This window comes from Gastrolobium bilobum, unplaced genomic scaffold, assembly GCF_033153095.1.
Source record: "Gastrolobium bilobum isolate Gb01-03AN ecotype WA unplaced genomic scaffold, APGP_CSIRO_Gbil_v1 utg38826, whole genome shotgun sequence".
Taxonomy (NCBI): Eukaryota; Viridiplantae; Streptophyta; class Magnoliopsida; order Fabales; family Fabaceae; genus Gastrolobium; species Gastrolobium bilobum.
The window spans coordinates 26891-40815 of record NW_026896019.1 but is presented as its reverse complement, the minus strand read 5'-3'; the positions used below and the strand labels follow the sequence as shown (position 1 = coordinate 40815).

Genomic DNA, 13925 nt, shown 5'->3' with positions numbered 1-13925 from the left:
TCTGTATCATGTTATTAATTTTTGAATCAATAAATAACATTCAGATTCTCATCTCCTTTTTCTGAATTCACTATTTTATTGGGGCTTCTATTAATTTTCTTCTCACATGGCCAACCAGCTTATGCGAGATTTTACCATATTTCTTTCAATAGGTGTTACCCTTACTTTCTGGTTAATGAATTCATAATCTTGTCTTATATGTCCATTCATTTATTACAACATCCTTGTCTATGCCACACTGATCTTGTTGACTTTTCACGCCCAATGTCAATTACTAGAAAATATTGTTGGTCTTAATAGTATTTTCCCCTTGTAGTAATTGGACTCGTCCAACTGATTAGGTCGTGGCTGAGAAACCAATATACCTATGAGTAGGGATGCTTATGGAACCATTTTTTGAAACACAGACTCGACTTTACCCGATCATTCTGTGAGGTAGGACGAAGCTAACTTGATATTTAAACAAAGAAAATACAAATTAGCCATTATGTATAGCTATTTAATAAAATTTTACAAATAAGAAATTAGTATTACAGAATGTTTTACAAAACATATCTTGAAACAAATTATATCAATACAGAAACACTATAATGCTATGTGAAATATATTTATAAGTTGGACCAACCCAAAGCATTACCAAACCTAACCTAAAAATACAAGAAATCTATTTTTCATGACTTGAATCAAACTCAATTATCTTTGGGCCAGAGTGGGTCTCCGGGTCATGAGCGGCCCTACCCATTAGTAAATTGGGGTGCCTTTAAGCGAGTTTGTTTATGGGTTTTATTAATCTCATGCAATAGAAAAAAAGTTCTCTCATGCTATACACATAATTGAGTTTTATTATTCTTATGTTATATGAGAAAGAATTTATTTCCTATCCATACAAATTCAAGATGGGTTCCACTCTATTTTTTTTTCTCCTCTTGAAGATGGACCCCACCTACGTAAATGAGTCTGCAAGAGATAATAGTTATCTCCTACTGCATGAGAAAACTATTACCCTACATAATCATGTGTGAGACACACCTACTTATAAAAGAAAAACACAAATAAATATTATGTGTAAGAGAGAAAAATACTCTCCAACAATATGAGAGTATATTTGTCCAATGTTTATAGACAATTTATGATCAAATCAAAAACCTTATACGACATCTTAACCCCACTTTGACTCCGATTCTCATTATCCAATTCTTTGGCAGAAAACGCCTCAACGATGTCAGTGGCCCATTAAACTGAAGACATTTATCACCCTTGACGAAACAAACAGTAGTTGACTATCACCATGGATTAGGATATTACCTTCCACGGAAGATCCCTACCAAATTCCACGCCTTCCTTCAGAAAAAGGTCATGGCCAATCTTCAAATCTTAGACTCTTGAATGCACAATGAAATACAAGTTGTAGGGTCTTTGTAATGTTAAGACAAACCCTAATATCAAGGATTGTCAAGCAAGAAATGTTAAACAGCAACCAATGAAAATTTCACATCATATTAATGATCCACATGGACCTGTTGCAGTAGCCAGAGAGATATGTAGAAAATAGTAATTGTCACCCCCTTATTTTTTTTCACGTTAACGACAAGATCAAACTGCAATGTAACGGAAGGATCACTTTGGAAGATTAAAAATTGTTTGGAAGACTAATTCATAAAATATTAAAAGCGGGACCAAATAAAAATAGAATTTGGTGTTTGTGATTTTAAATGACACAAGTTATGTCATTTTAGAAGAGAGATACACACAAGAAATAAAAATCATAGAGAAGAGAGTGAGTGATTTTTTTTTTAATTTAAATTTTAAATAAAAAATTATATTTTGTGTCTATATCTCTCTTAAAATAACATAACCTTAGGTCATTTAAAATGACAAACACTTTTCCAAATATCACGGTATTTAGAGGGCAAAAATATATTTTAGCATAATTATAGATTGATAGCAATAACAAAGGCGTATGATAAACAGACTAGTGTGTTTTCTATACCCTTGAACAAGGATGGAAGATGACGGGCGATATATCTAGTGTGCAGCTTAAATGAAATGGGTGAACCATGTAGGACTACGCTTGAATGGAGTGAAAATGAATAAAAGGAAAATAAGAAAGTGAAAAATGACTCTGCATAAATGCAATAAAGTCTACTTTTTCTTTTTCAACAGCCAATTTTTACTCCAATCAAGCAGACACTTTCGATGAGTCGTCTTCAGACAATTCTGTGGTACGCACATGGAAGAACGAACGATCAACAGGTTTCACCAAGTTTGAAACCCTAAAGCTCGTAGTTCCAATATTCAGCAGGAGTACGGGAATTTAACAAAACTTTGTATTTGTCAACACTCACAGTGTATTCCACAAGTTACATAAAATCTACATAATTACTAAAAGAGAGCAATCTGTGCAACAAAATTCATTTCTTTACTGTTTACACCGGTATAAGAAAATAAATAACCAAGTTTGCATAGGATCCCTGAATTCTGGATCAAGGTCCACAAAACAGGAATTCATCAATCATTAGTTGTCATTGTAGCTCTTGCAAATTCTTCAATCTAGTCGCTCCATCTACAATGTAGTATAGAAAAGGGATAATGACAATATATTGCAAATCAGCGGAAAATATACTATCGAGCACTGAGTGGAGGATGTAGAATTCAGGAGAAAAAAAAATGTTTTGCTTTAGAAGCAGGATTTAGCTTTCAATGTGTAAGACCAAAAATTGATATTGTTCAGATTAACAAAATAAAGAAAGAAAGAAAGAAGAAAGCCATGGTATTTATTGCTGATACTACATCAAAGAACATAAATATGAGCATTATATATACTTATTAATAATGATACAAATAAGAAGAAAAACATATATCCATCAATACCTTCCAAAGACCATCATTGAGATAATGCAAGTTGTCGACCCCAATTCCCTTGTTGATTGCTTTTCTGAAACCTCGAAAGCAATTGAACTTCTTGAGTACAACAATAAACCAAGGAAGATGAAACTAGGCAAGCAATGAATTCTATTCTTTCTGCATTAGCCCCTTTAAGTTTTATTCTTTAATAAAAAGTTATGCTAAGGCATAGATGCAGCAACATTGTTATTAGTGGCGGTTAAGTTGACGTTTCAGCTTTAAACCTGAGGTAGAATGTTGAATTTTCAGCTGAGCTAGGGCCAGTTACCCACTACAAAGATATAGGTTTGCCCTTCATGTCTTGATCATTTTGTACCAAAGACCATTAAATCATTAATAGGAGAGTTGTGTAACATGCTAACGACTACCATAGTTATCTAAGAGGTGAGTCATTCACTCCGTACTTCACTAGCTGAGATGTTAAAGCTATTTCCAACATTGCAGAACTAAATTTTTTTAGGTGCGGTGCTAAATTACACACTCACGTAAACACTATAAAACATTCAAAGAGGGGTCAGAATTTATCTATTTGAGGGAATTTGCTTTAAAATTTATACATAGCAATCAAGGAAAAAAATTGTTTGGGGTGCAATCCCCACCCACACAAGTAGGTCCAACCCTTATTGCACGTGAAGGGTGGGGCTGATAATGAGATATAGCATAATACGTTATTTATATCAATATTTCTCTTGAATGTTCATCAATGTCAGGCAGAGAATAGAATAATAAAAGAGAGAATATCTGACAGAGTCTCCATTTATTTAGGGAAAAATTCATATTTATGTCATTCACCATTCATGTCCAGTCAAAAGAAGAGATAAGACAACATTCTTACATGTCTTTTGCTGACATTTTTGTAAAGCCAATAGCAAGAGCATGCTGTTTTCCTTCAGCCATGATGGCCTGAGATCAGATAAATAAATGGTGTGATGAAAGTTAATATAAATTGACTAGACAATGCTTACTTTGTGCATTACAATCAATATACAAAAAATAATGGCAATACCACAGGACTTTCTGCATCCACTTCCTCATCCAAAGCACCCCCAGGAGATGTAAGACCAGGACACATTATGTTTGCACCCGCCAAGACAAATTTTATTGCACCGCGATCAACTTGTAATTTCTTCATTATATTTGGATCTATAAAATTAAAAGCAATAATACAATTCACATGCAATGCTATATAAGAAATGACTAAGTGCAGACTACATAATGTCTATCTGTAAGCCTATCAACTCTATTGAAGCTAAGTGCTTTTGAGCAAATCATTGGGAGTAAAACGACAAATGATAAATAACTAATTCACTTCCTGGAATCCTGCACTTAAATATGGGGATGTACGTGATGGCCAGAGTGAGAAACTGGTACCAATAAGGCAACAACAATGGTTTGTTCCCCCTCCCTCTCTCCAAATTCACATTTTTTCCTTTTTTCATCCTATTCCATATGAAGTTTATCTATACTGCAGGAAAAAAATATTACCAACACAACCATATATAATCTATGGATTAAAAGGTTTGAGGAGTGCAAATAGGAGGAAAGTTTTCTAAATTTTCAAGGGATCAGTGGAATCTAACAAGTAAATATCAGATCATCAATAGATGAAGAACCATATGATCTTCATGTTCCCTCTTCAGGATAACTAGCAAAGCTATTAGATGTGATTCAAAAATTCCCACGGCTCCTATAACTCAACAAAACAACAGTAAGAGTTTAATATTTCATTATAAGTTGAACTGTTGATCTGGATTCTGGAACACTCCAACATTATAAGCATAAAATGAGCCAATAAACCACATCAATAAGGATGTTCCTGACTTCTTACAGCAATATAATTTGACCCCACCACCAAACTTCCATCACCAGGCTCGAAAGAAAGATGCACAAAAAGGAAAGAAAAAAGCCTAGGTCAATTGCATATGAGTCAGGATAATCAAATCAATCAGAACTTCGGTTCTCCTCGTCGCCTTTGGCATGCAATTGTATAGTTGAAGAGTTAGAATCCAATTAATTACCATTGTTATTTAATCTCAGTACACCAGTTTTTAGAAACTGATCTCATCCAATCATTGGATGCACCAAGCAAAACTAGCAACTGCAATTTTTCCCTATAATGTATTTCAATATCCTTGTAATCATACGAGTTGAACCCCAAGTCAGTTGCATCCTATATTAGTTTACTAAGCACACATGCATTATTGGACTAGAAAAGGTAAGCAGTCAAATTACAGCTGCAAAATATTTATAAATCATTAACTATTACCTTTTCAAAGATGAAAGAGTATTTTAGACAAGTTAAAAAATGCAAGAAATATAAACTTTACATTGATGGAGAAGTCGCAAGGTGGGCATGTAAGGTCCATCGCGGACACTGAAAAACAAAGGCACGTTGTTCACTAGAACAAGATTGAGATGGTTCTGACTACAAGAACAAGGGAAAAAGCAACCAGTTAGCAGCCATAAAAGTTATAGCGGCATAAAGCACAACAAAAAAGAATCACAAACAAACCATTTAGCAACTATAAGAGGGGACTTCTTGGGAAGTATATCATCCAACGCTGATTCAAGGCCAGGGTACTGCAGTGGAGTGAGTGAGGTTAGTGTCATAAGTAACACAAATCGACGGGTAACAACAACGAAATACATATTTTGTTGAATTTGTGTTATTTACGGTTAAAAATCTATAACAAAGAGCCAATCCTAAAAGTCACATCACCTCTTCTGCGATGCTTTGCCGAATTTTTCGTTGAACAGACGCCTTCACTTGGTTCTGAGCAGACACATCTTCAGATGAAAATCTGAAAAAAAAAAAAATGTTGACATGCAAATCTAAAGATACATATTGAAAAATCAACATTACAATAACAATTGTAGTGGCCAACAATAAGATCACATTCATAGAAAATATCAATGAAATAGCGCAAGCAACACATTCGTGCATAGAATCATTGAGCAATTGGGGGAAGGAAGGTAAATGAAAAAGTGAGCATTAGGGGTTCCGATACCAAATTAAATAAATATTTTAGGGTTTAGGGAACCACTCCCACCAGCAACGGTGAATCACATCAGAAAAAAAAATAAAAAAGAAAAAGCAAGTGGTGAATCACATCAGAATCTAGAAAGTGTGGTTTTTTAGATATGCATGTAGAGATAGTGAGCGTACTTTTTGAACATCTTCTGCAGCGTTCAGCTGGAAGAGAAACTTTGAAGTGAGTCTGAGTCTGTGTCTGTGTCTGTGACAGAGAAATTGTAGAGAGAGATAGAGAGAGAGAGAAAAGAAAGAGAGAGAGAGAGAGAGAGAGAGAAGAAATGCAAACGCAACCGAGCTTCTCTCACTGCTTTCTGTATTTGGACCATTGTGGGCCTTCCCTATAATTTTTGTTTTGGTGATACGCTCTTCTCTATTCTAGGTCTAGGCCCAATACAATTGTCAACACATGAAGCTTTTATGGGCCAAGACCTATGATTTCTTTTTTTTTTTTGGAGGTTAGACCTATGATTTCTAGAGTGAATTTTGGGTACCACCATTGTAGGTATAATCTTTCTTCATTTAGAAAATAATAAGGGTATAAAGGTAAATAAATAAAAAATACAGGATACATATTAGGGGTGTTCGCGGTCTGAATTGGATCGGTTTTGGAAAAAAAAATCATCTGATCCAATCCCTTCAGTTTGATCATGTAATCATCCATTCGGTTTGGATTTTTTTTAAATCCAATCCAATCCAATTTTTTTCGGTTTGGATTGGATCGGTTTTCAGTTTTTTGAAAATTCTAAAATTTGTTTCATGGTTATTGTGCAAATAACATCTTTTGTATAATAGGCTTTGTAATTTTTTTTTTGAAATAGAAAAACATCAGTAAACGATAATATAGTTTTTTTTTTTTTGCAATGAGATATGAAGCTTTACACAGATAAAATTTTGTTGATGAGATGTGACTAGGTTTTTTCTTGGGTTTAGTTGATGGATTAATGGATCTTGGGTTTAGAAATTTTTGGGCTGTGATAGGGGAAAAACCCAAGTAGGTAGAGAGGAATTAATATATTAGATCGATTTTCATCAACCCATCCGAAAACCTATCCAATCCAATTAAAATTGCGGTTTTTTTTCGATTCTCAATTTTTTGGTTTTCGGTTTTTCAGTTATCGGTTTTTCGGTTCTGTCACCACAATTTGAATCGGTTTGGATTAGTTGATGAACACCGCTAATACATATGATATTAAAAACTTCTTATTTTAGAAAGATGAGGTACTGAGTTCAGTACCACCACCGTGGTATTCAAAAATTTTCCGATTTCTACAAACACCTTGGACTGTGGTTACTTTTCCTTTTTTAAATGTTTTTAATAATATTAATATTGTTATTTGTTAATAATTGATTAGTGTATAGAATATAGGTAATACTGTAATTATTAATTATGCGTATTCGGTTATTTTCTATAGTTAGCGCTTCATGTAAACTTTGATCAAATTCATAAAATACACCAAACATCACACATATCAATTAAACTTTGTGTATGTTATATATATACATCAAAAAAATTTTAATGAAAATTAGAATTGAATAATTACTTTGATAAGAATATATTTTATAAAATTATTAAATGGTTTACTATTATAAAGTCTTAGAGGTGTCAATTGATCCTTATATATACATAAGCCAAAAGTAATTTTTTATCGTACTGGTTTTATTTATCAGTATTTTTTAAATAGATTTAGCTGCGCTATCATACCATTTTTATTTTGTTTAAAGATTTCAAGGAGATAAAATGGCTGTATATAACTTATACATCTATCATGGGAAAAAAAAACACTTATTTGTCACATTGCCTAAGTAAGGTAATTGCCAATGTCATCTTCCACAAGGGAAAGAGTAGACCAACAACATATTGATTTCCCAAGATTTGCTGTCTTGCTGAGAAGTAACACCCCCAAAACCAAATGAACCGAGATTTAGAGTAGATAGCACAATTGTGAAAGCCAAATTGGCAAAGTAGAGAAAGGGAAAAAGTTAAACCTTAAACAGCAATGTTGCTTGTGTGAAATTTCTGTTTTTTACTTTCATCCATGTACCTTGTGCCTTAAAAGTATACAAGAACCCAAATATTTGTGAGACAGTTCCTAAAAATAAGAAGACTGTTTATCAAGTACACCCAATTGAGCAAGGCCTTTGGCAGCAAGAGTTCTCAAACGGCTATCTTTCATCTGAGTTATGTCTACCAAGGGCATTGTGGCCATAGATTTGTACTTATTTTTCACTTCATCTAGTTGAAATATTTGTTCTAAAGCTATTAGAGTTTTTTCCTGCAACCTGGTAGCTGGAAGACTCAATAGTTTTATCATTGGTGTAATAGCATTTGCATCTGCAAGTACCTTACTTCCACTCTGTAGTGCTTCACCATTAAGCAAAGTCAATAATGCATCTAAGGAAGCTTCACATGTTCCGACATCTTGCTCTGCTAGCATCCGCACAAGGGGCTCCAAAGCATTAGCCTGTAAAATGCAGAATGAAGACTCAACTGTGCAGGTGCCTAGGTGTGCTGGGCAACCAGTTTCATGGGCTATAAAGCAGCTTTTGAAAATACCCGGCTTCTTTATTGCCTTGCTCAACTGATATGAACTTTCTGAAAACTGCTTGATTGAAATGGCTGCATTTTGTTTGGAAAAAGGGGTTCCAGAAACCAGTAATTGCACCAGCACCGGGATTATGCCTTCTTCAGCTACTCTCTTCTGCCACTCCAGATTTGTTGAGACAGTAAAACGACAAAGAGCTTGAACAGAGTTCTCTATAACTTGATTTTTGTGTGAGGCATGTTTATGTTGGTCCGTAAGACTAGCCAAAATAGTTTGAACTGCCCCAGAATCTAGAAGCCACTGGGTTATGTGAGACTCCTGTGGTAGTTTAGAGATGATACCCATGGCAGTAAGCATCTCTTCTGCATCATCAGAAGCCTCAATGATGGTAAGCAATACTTTAATGAATCTTTCAGTTATATTTGATGAGAAGTTGCTGTAATCACCGTCTTCTGTCAAACAATAGAAAAGCTTCAAGGCATTTACTCTCACTGTTCGGGTATTAAGCTCTAACAAGTGGACCAATACTTTAGCAGCTGAGATCTGCATTAATTATAACACTTGTAATCAATGAATTTATTATGAAATCACTTGTATACAACGAATAATAATTATTAATACGAAAGTTATTGTTGTTGTTATTATATTATTAATGGGTTTATTGTTTCTCCTCCCGCAAGAAATAAAGTTATATCCAGCAACTCCAAAACTACATCGTTTTGATAATTGGAGGAATTAATGAATGATGTTTTGGTAATATTCATGTAACAAAAAAACAAATAAAATTCTTTAAATATCATTCATTAATTCTCTCAATCCCAAAAAATGACGTAGTTTTGGGTTATTAGAAATAATTTTATCTCCTGCAACGAGAGAATCACTTTTCCCATTATTAATACAAGTAATTATGAAAGGGGAAAATGTTTCTTATATCAGAGGAGATAACTTTATCTCAAGTAACGAAGAAATGTTAATCTCATTATGAAATCACTAGTATGAGATTACTTACAATAATAATATCATTAATACAAATACAGACCTGTCTCAATTTCTTTCTGATGGGGAAGCCAGATAAAGATTGACACAGTGCATGGAAAACTTTGAGAATCTTGTTTTGTATCTCTGGTTCCGTCAAAGAAATTAGAGAGAAGAATTTGAATATGTCTTCCTCAGAACCTAAGAGTGAAACCTGTTCTGCTTCAGCTTGTGGGTGAGTGGTTGATATGGCAAGATGCATTATTGTGGCAACAACCTGTTCAAGCAGAGTAGGTGACTGCAAACTCTGACTGTATAGCAATTCCAATAGTGGTTGAACAACACCTTCCTTAATCATCTGCAGGCCATTCTCTGGTAAGCTTGAGAGCTGTAGTAGAGCTTTGACAACCACTTTCTTGATTTCCACGTCATTATTTAAGAGCAGCTGAAGAAGAGGCAGCAGTACCCCATTTTTTACCAAGAAAATTTTCTTCTGGTCGGTCAACTCAATTTCCGACAAAGTTTCAGTCATGACTATCTTCATATTTTCTGGTCCTATATCAAGGAAATAAGTATTGACAATCAGTGAGTACATGTGGGTGCATTTTAGATTCATATTTCAGAAAGGATCACTTTCATTGAATATCCAAACTTTGTTCATTTTAGGAATAAATTCTATGTTTTGTAGTTCGGTTTTCAGTATTGAAGTTTACCGAAAGGAGTAGGAAAAAATTTACTATATTTCTACCAAAGAAGTTCACACTTTCTCTTCCTTCAAAAGCCTATATAAAGGTCTCATGTACATTGTAAAATGCATATTTTCATGTACAACACAAACTAAAAACATATAAACAACACTATATTGAACAGCATTCGTATCCTGCTTCATAGAGATCAATGTCAAATACTAAAATTGTAAGTTCCTCCCCCTACTCGAAAAAGAAAAAAAGCAAGAAACACAAAATTACGAGGTTGTTCCAAGACTACCCAATCTGCAGGGATGCTGATCAAGACATAAATCACTAGAAGTTCAAATGATGTATCTCATTCATGGAATACCTGTAGAAAGGTTCAGCAGTAAAGGCTTAAGATAATTTGCCTTTGCCATCTGTATAACATTCTGCACAAGGAAAGAGAGGTTCTCCAGCAACTCATGTGCATTTTTGGCTGCTTCAACATCATCACTGTTTAACATCGTCACCAGGAGAAGTATACTTCCTTGAATGTTTCCTACGAGATTGCACACCGTTTTACTTTTAGACAACTCCAACAGCAACTCCAATGCTAACTTGCTTTCCCCAATTTGACGTGAAAGTGAGCGAACAATTGATCCAAGTGCATTATCCACTTTAGCAATATCTTCCTGCCAGAAAGATGTATCAGTATCATTATCATGCAAAATCAATATTGTTCTCTTCAGTTTTACATGAAGCCATCTAAAAATTTGTACAGTTAATAATGAGAAGGATTCTACCTTGCTCTCTGCATTATCATGTGCAAGCACAGACAGGATGAGCAGAACACGCTTCCTTATTTCACGATTTTTAGAACCAAGAAGTCCAATAAGAACAGCAAAGTAATTCTCCATTTTTAACCATTCTCGGTGTATCTCTCTTTCTAAGCATAAGTCCTGCAATATGTCTAAGGATTGGAGCACTTCCTCTTCTTCATTTGTTTCAAGTTTGGATTTGATATTTGCAATGGTAATGATTGTGTTCCTGTCTTTCCATTCTTGAATAGACTGCTTAAGAGTCTTGTTGGGCCTTAGGATTGAAGTATCCAGAGGCAACATAGTCAAGGGACAGTGATTGTTCCCTTCAGCAAACCACTTCTCTATTGCACTTCTCTCAAATGTCTTGCCAGTAGAAGTCTCCACAGGGTCCACCATAATATCAAGAGAGATTGGGCAGTAAAATGATTGCAGAGGCATCAATGGTCTCCTTCCTAAAGAATTTCTCCTTTCAAGATACTTCTTTTCCTTCTCTTGTGCTGAAGTTATGGAATCAGCCTTTTCAAGTACTGCAATAATCTGCTCCATATGTAGAGCTTCCCCCGTATCCTTCCTAGACTTGGCTTTTTCCATTTCATTTTTCAGCTCTTCAAATTCTCTCTTCAAAGAAGCATGCTCTATGGAGACCCCAATGGCATCTGCAATACAAGCTAGCAACTGATTTGCAAATGATCGATCAACATTTCCCTCTTGTATTGCTATCTCAATTTTTTCCAAGATTTTTTCATCGGCTGCAGCTGTTTCGTACTCAGCATCTAACATGTTCTGGCACAACTCACTTATCAGTTGATTTAAACCAGAGTTAATGTCCAAAGAAGCCAGAGCGATAAGGCTTACTGCTCCACTTATATCTTTCACACAACACTTCAAGCGTGTAACAATCCTTCTGGAATTGATTAAAAGATAAACCTTACTTCTACTGCTGCACTCAAAAACCAGCTGCTTAGCAACTTTAACCTCTCGGTTGAGAACATTCACAGCATTTTCCAAGCTCTCAGGATTGTGCATGCCTTCCTTTGATAAAGACTTCAATATAAATGAGATCTTTTCCAAGTGAATAGAGAATTTCTTGAAATTTTCCTTATGAATAGCAACCTCATTGGCCGCTTTGACAGTATCAAATATAGCAAAGATGGTCTGGGAAAGCAACTGAGATGCTGGGATGAGTGAGGCATTAACCAATAATTCCTTCGCCATTTCATTACCTCAGCTTTGTTCAAAAACCAAAACTCATATTCCGATCAAGCATGAAAAAAATAGAAACCTGACCAGAAAAGTGGTGAAATCAACAACACATAATTAATTCTTCTTATCAGTACATCACACATAAACATAAATTTTCATCCGATCAAGTGATTCATATCTAAAGCTCAAGTTCACAAATCACAACTACCTGGACCCATGTATGGGTGAAACAAACAACATTGGTGAGCTGAGAAATAAGGTCAATTGAGCTGAATGAACAGAACAAAACTCACAACTGAGAAAATTGATGATTTTATATATCTCAACACATCCCCTCACACGAGAGCCCACTGGGCTTGAAGGGTGGACAATGCACAAGTTCACCTACCTGTGCGAAGAAAGAAATTCCACTAGAAAGAAAGTGGGGGCGGTGAGGTTCGAACCCGTGACACGAGGCTCTGATATCATGTAAAGAACCAATTCAACCCAAAGCAGTAATGAAATTCATGTTCAATTGACCACAACCACACAAAAAATGAAATTCATGTTCAACTGCTCACCCCCCAAAGCAGTAATGAGGAAAGAAAGCATGAAGTCAGTAAGATTTCTGATTTGATGCTAAGAAAATATAAGCTAAGAAAAATGAACCAAAAAAAAAAAACAAAGACTCGTAGCAATTGAACAGAGAAATACAGGAACTAACCCCGAGTGTTCCAGTTTTGGCACAATTCCCCTGAAAAAATAGCTGAGAAAAAGAAAAAGAAGAAGAAAATCAAATCAAATAATAATGGGGTGCGGAGAATAGAAAGGGAAATAGAGTTTATTATGAAGAAGCCTTTAAAGTTGGAAGCTGAAACTGTTTTCTCTGTGGCTCTTGAGTCTTGACCTTTTCTACGTTCCTTAGTCCTCACTCGGTTTTGGTTGACTCGTGCTATATTGGTAATAATAAGTTACAACTTAAAAATCGAACCAGTCAAAAACTCAAAACGTAGCAAGTAGCATTGCATAATTTATGAGAAAAATTATGCGATCAATCGAACTATCAGGTTTTGCCACGTCATTATTATAGGACTGACTGTTGATGATGAAATATGCGGTGAGGATTTACCGTATAACGTACACCGTTGAACTGTACAACTTGGACTCGCAGTTGCAGTGGAGACTCCGTTAAAAGTTACAGGGTCTTCGGTGAAAGTGGCGCCAATTGCAACAACGGTTAAACTTAAACATCACCTTTGTTTTTGTTTTCTTTAAAGCTTCGAAAGAAAAATTATCAATGTTTGTGAGTTGTGACTTATCTAACTATTCATTTCTTTAACATATTTTTTCTCCTGTAAGTTTTAAGTACATATCCTCCTCATATTTTTCCCATCCCCAGATTTTTTTTTTTCATTTTAATTTGAATTCTAAAGTTTTAAAATGCAAATATTTTTAACGAAAAACCCAAAACTGAAAAAAAAAAATGAATAAATCATTTTTAGCAATTAATTGGTGGTGATTATTTTGGATATAATGTTCTGTTCATTCAGCTCACCCCAGTATAGTCATTTGTCTCAATTGAGCAATATGAAGAATATTAGGGTTCGTGGCGATTAGTATTACCACTCTGCAACAAAAAAATTCACAGCTTGGTAGGTGTGAATATGATCCTGATCTGAAAGTGATATATTATGACCCATATTTAAAGCGTTCACGGTAAAAAAAATTATCTCCAAAATAATATTTTAGTCAATAAAGGTTGCATTTCGCTTCAGTCATATTATTTATCCAACTT

The 13925-nt window shown here is 34.8% G+C and overlaps 2 protein-coding genes across 4 annotated transcripts; both read right to left on the bottom strand.

The window, feature by feature from the left end:
• Positions 1-2227: 2227 nt before the first annotated feature.
• On the bottom strand, positions 2228-6212 carry LOC133297336 (uncharacterized). Its single transcript, XM_061496459.1, has 8 exons — positions 6071-6212; positions 5624-5705; positions 5417-5484; positions 5232-5329; positions 3911-4047; positions 3740-3807; positions 2872-2935; positions 2228-2563 (listed from the first exon to the last, which is right to left on the bottom strand). Exons 1-8 carry the CDS (start codon positions 6079-6081, stop codon positions 2546-2548), a joined length of 546 nt encoding a protein of 181 aa, XP_061352443.1. The 5' UTR covers positions 6082-6212; the 3' UTR covers positions 2228-2545.
• Positions 6213-7759: 1547 nt separating this feature from the next.
• Positions 7760-13054, bottom strand: LOC133297329 (U-box domain-containing protein 44-like). 3 transcript variants are annotated; one of them, XM_061496443.1, is made up of 5 exons: positions 12360-13054; positions 10931-12230; positions 10516-10819; positions 9521-10011; positions 7760-9024 (listed from the first exon to the last, which is right to left on the bottom strand). In XM_061496443.1, exons 2-5 carry the CDS (start codon positions 12161-12163, stop codon positions 8029-8031), a joined length of 3024 nt encoding a protein of 1007 aa, XP_061352427.1. In that variant the 5' UTR covers positions 12164-12230; positions 12360-13054; the 3' UTR covers positions 7760-8028. The 3 variants fall into 3 exon arrangements, with proteins under 3 accessions (XP_061352427.1, XP_061352428.1, XP_061352430.1); XM_061496444.1 differs by having other exon boundaries at positions 10931-12703; positions 12855-13054; XM_061496446.1 differs by having other exon boundaries at positions 12855-13054.
• Between the last annotated feature and the right edge of the window lie 871 nt (positions 13055-13925).

Bases quoted from the DNA above. Each gene is read 5' to 3' on its own strand.
- LOC133297336 (XM_061496459.1), bottom strand. The intron at 4,048-5,231 runs GTAAAGTTTATA...TTAATTTTATAG, and splicing joins CTTGCGACTTCTCCATCAAT to ATCCAAATATAATGAAGAAA. The intron at 3,808-3,910 runs GTATTGCCATTA...ATCTGATCTCAG, and splicing joins TGGATGCAGAAAGTCCTGTG to GCCATCATGGCTGAAGGAAA.
- LOC133297329 (XM_061496443.1), bottom strand. From the start codon at position 12,163: ATGGCGAAGGAATTATTGGTTAATGCCTCACTCATCCCAGCATCTCAG. The intron at 10,820-10,930 runs GTAGAATCCTTC...TCTTTCTGGCAG, and splicing joins ATGATAATGCAGAGAGCAAG to GAAGATATTGCTAAAGTGGA. The intron at 10,012-10,515 runs GTATTCCATGAA...TCCTTGATATAG, and splicing joins ACTGCTGAACCTTTCTACAG to GACCAGAAAATATGAAGATA.